This window comes from Erpetoichthys calabaricus, chromosome 4 (assembly GCF_900747795.2).
Source record: "Erpetoichthys calabaricus chromosome 4, fErpCal1.3, whole genome shotgun sequence".
NCBI lineage: Eukaryota > Metazoa > Chordata > Cladistia > Polypteriformes > Polypteridae > Erpetoichthys > Erpetoichthys calabaricus.
The window spans coordinates 106,126,822-106,135,206 of record NC_041397.2 but is presented as its reverse complement, the minus strand read 5'-3'; the positions used below and the strand labels follow the sequence as shown (position 1 = coordinate 106,135,206).

The 8,385-nt window shown below is 40.5% G+C and overlaps 1 protein-coding gene across 1 annotated transcript; it reads left to right on the top strand.

The window, feature by feature from the left end:
* The first annotated feature begins 1,872 nt into the window (after positions 1 to 1,872).
* kbtbd7 (kelch repeat and BTB (POZ) domain containing 7) lies at positions 1,873 to 6,094 on the top strand. Its single transcript, XM_028799648.2, has one exon. The coding sequence runs from the start codon at positions 2,204 to 2,206 to the stop codon at positions 4,094 to 4,096; it is 1,893 nt and encodes a 630-aa protein (XP_028655481.1). The 5' UTR covers positions 1,873 to 2,203; the 3' UTR covers positions 4,097 to 6,094.
* The last annotated feature ends 2,291 nt before the right edge of the window (positions 6,095 to 8,385 follow it).

The following is an 8,385-nucleotide window of genomic DNA, read 5'->3' as shown; positions in this document are numbered from 1 at the left end:
CTCAGAGTAGAGCCGCTGCTCCTCCGCATCGAGAGGAGTCAGATGAGGTGGCTCGGGCATCTGATCAGGATGCCTCCTGGACGCCTCCCTGGTGAGGTGTTCCGGGCACGTCCAACCGGGAGGAGGCCCCAGGGAAGACCCAGGACACGTTGGAGGGACTATGTCTCTCGACTGGCCTGGGAACGCCTTGGGATTCTCCCGGAAGAGCTAGAAGAAGTGGCCGGGGAGAGGGAAGTCTGGGCATCTCTGCTCAAGCTGCTGCCCCCGCGACCCGACCTCGGATAAGCGGGAGACAATGGATGGATGAATGGATGGATGGATATTTAATTAAATAAATTGAATAAAATGGAAGAAAATTCAAAAGAAAAACTTTTGACTTGAGAGTCATCATTGTTCATAATATCATTCGATCTTGTTTAATTCTCTCTTTCACCAGTACCTCTGGGGGTCCCATAACTGAGCCTGACTGGGCCTCTCCTGTACTGATGTTACCAACACAGCATATAAAATCACCCTGGCCATCACAAAGTTGTAGAAGATGTACAGTTGTGCTTCAAAGTTTGTGAACTCTTTAGAATTTTCTATATTTCTGCATAAATATGACCTAAAACATAATCAGATTTTATGTAATATTCGATCATTTTCCTCCATAAATAAATGACCAAGTATAATATTTTGTCTCATTTGTTTAACTGGTTTCTCTTTATCTACTTTTAGGACTTGAGTGAAAATCTGATGATGTTTTAGGTCATATTTATGCAGAAATATTCTAAAGGGTTCACAAACTTTCAAGCACAACTGTATTTGTTAAAAGAACTGACTCTTAAGGATAAAAATGTCTGCTCTGCCCTTTCTTATATAGATCCTGTTGTGAGACTGGTCAAGCCTGTTACTGATTGTGGACCCCAAGTAACTTCAGTGTACCACCTCTACAACCACTCCCTTAGTGGTCCTTGGGTGTGACGATAGCCACTAACCAGTTCTTCAGCTTTGCTGATGTTAAGTTGCAAACAATTCTTTCTGCACCAAGAAACAAAGTTCTCCACCAGACCCCTATACTGTCTCACCCCCCAGTTTATTTCTGTGACAAGACCTGGTGCTGTATTTATACTCAGTGTGTACAGAGTAAAGGAGATGGGACTGTTCCTTGATGTGCTTCAGTGTTGCTTACATATATATCTGAGTGGCAGCCCTTGCGTTTCACAAACGTCAGTCTGCCCGACAGATGGTCCATTATCCAGGTAAACGTAGGATCTACTTGCATATGTATGGGCTTTCCCCTTAACAGTAATGGTTGGATGGTTGTGAAGGTGCTGGAGAAATAAAAAACAGAATCATCAGAGTGCTGCCAGCTTTGTCCAGGTGTAAGTAATGGTAGAATAAGTGTTTTGCATAAAACGTGCAAATAAATAGCTGGCTGCAAGCAAATAATTGTCTGACCTCTTAATGAAAATGAACCCAGAACTATAATGATAATTTCTATGTAGCATAAAAGGCACATAATATTAAAACAAGCTTACCAGTATAGCAAAACGAACATTTCTGTGTACAGAGACTGAGTACTAAACGTTTGCATTTGAATGTATTCAAATACTGGCTATAAAGCACAAAACCGAGTCAAATACAAATAACCTTTCGCGCAATTACATGGCACATGTGACAGTGAAAGTCTTACGTCTTCTGCTTTTTCTTTGTCTTCCTCCTTAATCTTTTGGCAGACCCACTTATGGGGCGTTACTGCCGCCAACTGGACTGGAGTGCGGTGCAGCGTATGACACTGAGCGTCTCAGTCTCAACCAATCTATACAGAGTTGACCCATTTTGATTAGCAGTGAACTCAGCCAATGAGCGCAGGAGGTCTATGATGTCTCGTGAGACTTGTGTTTACAGCGTCTGAGTTCTCATTGTCAGTCCTACTAGGCACTCAAATATCAAAGAAGCTTGTCGCTGAGCTGGAGGAGTCTTTAGTTAAATACGTGAATTGTAATGACCGATTTGTTATATTACAATTCTAAAACAGATTGATGTCTCGAGGAAGCTCGAGTTGAAGAACATATTCATGCACTGTGTGGCGGCATCATTTTTATACATCTTTCAGGCTAAACTGGCTCTTGAGCGCCTCTAATTTGCTTAACCTTATCCATCCTGAAAACGGTTCGCAACAAAACCTTAGAGGATCTTTGCCGTCTGACTTTTGACAACAATGGCCTCGGTGTCCAGGTATTTCTCCGGACCGGAAAAGTTGGATGATGTAAGTCACGCTCGCTGCCTCCTGAAAGAGCTGAAGGCTTTTTATGATGCCGGTCTCTTAGTAGACGTCACCATTGAAGTAGACTCGCCAGAGCTCTGCCCGCTTTCCGATGCCGCTAAGACTTCAGACGCAGAGCAGTCTGGAACGGGTAAGCTGTTTACCTGCAACCGGAACGTTTTGGCTGCCGCCAGCCCTTACTTTAAAAGTATGTTCACGGGGGGCCTTTACGAGAGCAAGCAAGCCAAAGTGAAGATTCATGACGTGGACGCCGAATCAATGGCCCTCATCATCGATTATTGTTACACCGGTAAAGTGACCATTAGCGAAGGCAATGTCCAAAGGTTGTATGCCGCGGCGAACATGCTACAGCTGGAATATATCCGCCAAGCCTGTTCCAACTTCATGACCAGGAGGCTGGACCTGACCAACTGCGCTGGCATCCTGAAGTTTGCGGATGCTTTTGACAATCAAGAGCTGAAAGATAAAGCAAAAGCCTTTATTGCGAGAAATTTTCATCACTTCTGCAGAAAGGGCAAGGAGTTGTGTGAACTCAACATCAATCAGATAAAAGAGATTCTTCAGATGGACACACTGGATGTGGACAGTGAGAATAAGGTGTGTGCTATTGCCATCCAGTGGCTAGAGGCCAATGCAGCAGAAAAGGCTGGGGTCATTCTGGAAGTTCTCAAGTGTGTACGGTGGCCCAATTTCAATGACAAAGACAAGGCATTCATAGAAGGCCTCAAGTTCAAAGTGGACATAAAAAAACAGTGCCTGGAGTTCTTAGAAGGTGCAGCACAGGATGACTGCAGTCACCTGTCTCTCTCCTTGAAGAGACCTGCCAAGAGAATTGGTATGACCGCCAAAGAAATGATTATATTTTTTGGTGACCCGAAAAATCCAGGTTTGTGCTATGACCCGTACTCTGGGGATGTTTTTACTATGGTTTCTCCTCTAAATAATGTGTCTCTTGGAAAATCTGTCCGAGGCTTTGCAGTTTGTGTTTCTCCTGAGAGTGACTTGTATTTAGCCTTGCAAAAACATATTTGGGTGTACGACGCTGTGCAAAACAGGTGGCATGAGTTGGCAGAAAGACTTTTGGATAGAACTGGCATGGATATCGGTTATGTAAATGGCCACATCTATGTTTTAGGTGGTCGAGATCCTTTGACAAATGATCGTCGAAAGGAGGTGGAATGCTATAGTATTCAGAGGAACGAGTGGACGTTTGTTGCTCCTTTACCACATTCAGTTGGAAAAATGGAAGTTGTGACCTTAAACGATCGTCTTTATGTTGTCAGCAACAAAAGGTTGCTTTGCTATGAGCCACGGAGAAATCAGTGGCTCAACTGTGCCTCTTTAAAGGCAAACAAGTTCCAAGAAGCCTGCGTATTTCAAGATCAGATATTCTGCATTTGTGAGTCTCCTATCATGAAAGCTTACAACCCATCCCAGGGTGAATGGAGGAGGATTGGGGACATGCCTGTTGACTCCAACACAAACAACTGCCAGGTTGTCCGGCTAAACAACAAACTCATACTTGTTACCACTTCTCATCCTCGCCAAGTTAAAAGTAGTGTTACCATTCATGAGTACGATCCAGACAGAGACGAGTGGATTAATATAGGGACAACAATTGGATTGCTGCATTATGCCATTTTCTATGGGTTTATCTGCCTTACTGCTCGGTTTTACCCAACATGCCTTGAATCAAGGAGGAATTTTGACATGGAAGAGGATGATGATCATAGTGGATCAAGTGCAGACTGGGATTTTGAAGGACTGAGTGATGCAGAATCGGAGTCTGGCAGCTCCAGCTCATTTTCAGAGGAAGAAACTTGGTAGTGAAATCCCTGTTACTGTTGTTAAACAGATTTATCTGATTAAATGTTAACATTTAAATATGGAAGATACTTTTTTTTTTTGGCTGGATCTCTGATATTTTGGGAAAGTAAGGGAAAAAAAAAAGGCTGGTAACATATTCAAATTGTTAAAAAAAAAACTAGTTTGGTTGTGTGAATAGTCAGAAATATTAATTGCATAATTTTACAGTTTTATACTTACATATTTAACAGAGGATAATTAGTCATCCACTTGTTTTTAATATTTTTTTTTCCATTATTGAATTGTGAGGCACCAGAATCCATGCTGCAGCAACAGGTTCAAGGTATTTGTCATCACTATATTTTGTCTTCCAACCCAACACACATAAATAACACACACTAGTAATGGCCTGGTTTAGGGCAGGGTGTTGCCATACCATGTACTGTACTTGTTTGGGATGTATGAGTAAACCAGTGTCTCTTAGGAAAAGCCTCGCAGACCAGACTGAAACATGTCTGGTTTACAGGTCCTATTTGCCTAACAGTTCTCATTAACTGTAGTATTTCAGACGTTAATCTAATTTAACTTTTGCAACAATTAAAATAATTTAACTGTACACAAATCTGAATGGCTGGTGTTAATTTAAAATATTCAATCTGATCTTAAGGTAATTAACAGTTTTAATTAAAACCTATTTTATTTTGTGGATGAATTCAAACAACTGCATTGGTCCCCAGTATAGGTAGGTAAGTGTGAGCACATAAGTATACCCTGCGATGGTCTGGTGCTGTGACTAAAGTTGGTTTATTGCCTTGTGCTCAATATTGTCTGGATCAGCACTGGCTTCCCCCAGAACTGGATAAGAAGGTTACATAAATGGATGAAAGAAGCATTTTGCAGCATTTAGTTTTGCTACCAATATATAAATTAAAGGATTCTTTTCCTTTTTTAAGGTGGTGTGGAGTTAAAGTTTGGAACCAGTAATATACACAGAAGATATGTCATGGAGTGAAAACTAGTTTTCTAAAGATGTTATAACTTGACATATTTTCCTATTTTCTGTATTAGCTTAATGTTGAGATGTCAAACAAGAACATTTTTTCCTTGTCTTTTTTTTGAAGCTTGTGGGTTTATCCATGACATTCCTTTTATTCGTTACTCATTAAATACTAGCTTTCTATTAATTCAGAAGTTACTCAGTCCAGTTACAGCGTAAATGTGGGGTGGCACTAAGCTTTTTATGTCTTTTCCTTGCTTGGAATATTCCTGCACACCCAAGTGCCCCTCATTGCGAGTCAAATTAGACTTGCCTGACTTGTCATGTTTTGGTAACTAGAGCGTATCGCAGTGGCATTGTTTAAATGCGTGATGCAAAAAAGCAAACAACACTTGGGTGCTTGTTTGGCAGCTTATTACTTTTGAGTGAGTGAACATTTAACAAAATTAAGACGTTATCCTCCATCCAACCATTTTCTGTCCATACTTGTGCTTCAAAGTTGCCTTCATTTGCTTCCTCCTTTTTGAAATCTTCCCATTAGTGCATATTTTAAGAATGACTATTCATAAAATACTCAGGGATGCCTTTAATGTTAACTGTTCAAGAAAATTTGTATAATTTGCTAGTACATATTTCTGAAGTGAACCATAAAGTGTCCAGGCAAAGACCAAAGGTAAAATACAGTGGTTCTTCAGCTCTTCACAAATGACTGTCCCAGACACATTTCTGCATCAAGTTAAATTTCTTGCATGATTACTAAGCAGTGCATAACACACAGGCCTGGTCATCTTGTGTGTCTTTTCTATGTTCTCCTCATGTCTGCATGGAGTTTCCTGTCCCATGTGTGCATTAGATTAATATTTTAACTAAAAATTATGGTTTAAAAATATACAATAGTTGAAAGAAGACATGAATTGCATCATAACAACAAAGATGTCCATACATATACAGGACTGTAATTTTTGAAAATGCACTGTATTTGCTGGTCAGAGTAGATGGCATTATAATAGCTTGGAAACTGACATTTGTTTCGGTTCATTTTGCCACTATAGAGGCATGTGCAGTCATTGTAGAATGAAACCTAACCGTTCCTTTTTGTTTAGTCAGATTAATTTGCTCATTAAAGAAATTCTTAAAGCACCCCACAGTGATGGCCTACTTGGATTTTCACCAAAGGTCTGTCGTGCATTCGACAATGGAATGGATTAAAATCTGCCCTTTTTTAAGAATGGACCCCATCACTTTATATTTCCATGTCAGTCACTGTGCTTAAGACACTGACATGTTTTCTGAATGCACTCACGTTGAGTTCACTGGCAGTTTCAGACTGTCTCCGTGTGTGTTAGCCCACTGGTGGAGAGGTGCCCTGTCCAGAAGACTCCTGCCACAGCCAAAATCCTTAAATTCAATTAAGCAGGTCTGACAATATTATTCAATGCTTTATAAATGTGTTTATATTTGTTTATGTGTTGTGATACGTATGGGAGAGTCATAGAGAAAGAGGAAAAATGGCTGCACAGTTTGATACCTCTGTAATTTGTCTCATGTGGATTATTCAGTCTCAAGGTATGAAAAAATGTCCCTCTGGTGAACTAAACCCAGTTAAATGAATAGATTGTAATTAGGCATATGTCTATTTCAATTTCCTCAAAAGTGTCGTCAATATTTTCCCATTAGTTTGTACATTATTTGGTTGTTGCTTTATCCACAATGTTTCCAATTTAAATATTACTATTAATGTATGCATTCAGAATATGGATAGTATAATATGTTGCTCAGGGTCATAAGAATCCAGATCTTACGTATCTGATTTAGGGCAATTTATTAATTCTGTAAAGGACTGTATGCTTCATTTCTTTCTTTACCCTTGCAGAAGCACTGTTTGGCTTCTCAGCTACAGTATTAAAACTGGTTTTGTAATAAAAGATGCTGTAACGTGAGGTCTGATAACTTAATGGTTAAGTCCGTGACCTGGAAGAAACTCCAAAAGTACAGTGAAAGTGAGTGAGAGTAAAGAGTCCTTGGCAAGGAGGTAGTGTGTTGCTGTACAGATAATAATAATTCTTTGCATCTATATAGTGCTTTTCTCACTACTCAAAGCGCTCAGCAATTGCAGGTTAAGGGCCTTGCCCAAGGGCCCAACAGAACAGAGTCCCTACTGGCATTTACGGGATTCGAACTGGCAACCTTCCGATTGCCAGTGCAGATCCCTAGCCTCGGAGCCACCAGATGGCCACATTAGCAAACCAGCCCATGAGTTACTTTAGGTAGGTCCTAGAGAGCAGCTAGGAATTGTTTGGTTTGTGTGTGATGTGTTACACCTACTTTGTGTTTGTTGTTGTTTTCCAAGAAAAAAAGTTTGTTTTTGGATCATTTTGACATCAAATGTCATTTTACTGCATTCTAGCGTCAAACTGAAGCTAAATCAAAACTGAGCAAAATCAGAAAATACAAAAAAAAAAATAATGTGTATCCCCTGCCAGCTTAGAGCTATTAAGTAACTTTAAATGCACAGCGTTGGGATGTGAAAGATCAGCTAAAGCAGACTCCCTGAGGGGGGAGCAGACTGGGATTTGATTGTAAACCCAAGTGTCTGGAACTGTGAGTCTAAGGTTCCGTTGTTGATTTAATTGCACAATGCAGGATTTGTGCAGTTAAGGGCATTTTGAAACAGCAGATGAGCTGTAGCTCTTGGAATACAGTTTGGGATACTTTTTGTCTGTTTGCACAGCTTTCCCCAGTTGTGGTTAGACAAACTGCTGCCGCTAACTTGGGCAGATGGGAGTGCACCATCCATCCACTCCAAGACCTGCCTTGTGACTGCTGCTGCTTGGATTGATGCGGACCTCTCAAGACCCTGACAAAAATAAATTGGAATTTTTCCTCTGTTCTCTACACTAATTTCATGAGTGGAGTTGCCCAACCAGTTGGAGTATAACTCCTGTCTTATTCAGGGTAGCTAATCAGGTACCCCAACAATGTCTAACTCCTTACACTTCCCTACCACAGGATTGCTGTGCCATTATTGGGATGGGTTCTTTTTACTATCAGCCTTATAAAGGGAAAACAAAGTTTAGAAAATGGAAATTAACTTATTGGGTGTTCTGCAAACATCTGTTTTGTGGAAATGTGACACTGGAAACAAAAAAAAAAAAAAAGCAAAACCTACAGCCATCACCAGATCATGTGGTTCATGTCAGAAGCAGGGTTGGAGTGTGTGGGATAAACTTACCCTTTTCAAATTATTTGGACCTGCATATCAGCAATACTAAAACATCACATTTTCTGACACATATAAAACAATGACATCTGG

Bases quoted from the DNA above. Each gene is read 5' to 3' on its own strand.
- kbtbd7 (XM_028799648.2), top strand. From the start codon at position 2,204: ATGGCCTCGGTGTCCAGGTATTTCTCCGGACCGGAAAAGTTGGATGAT.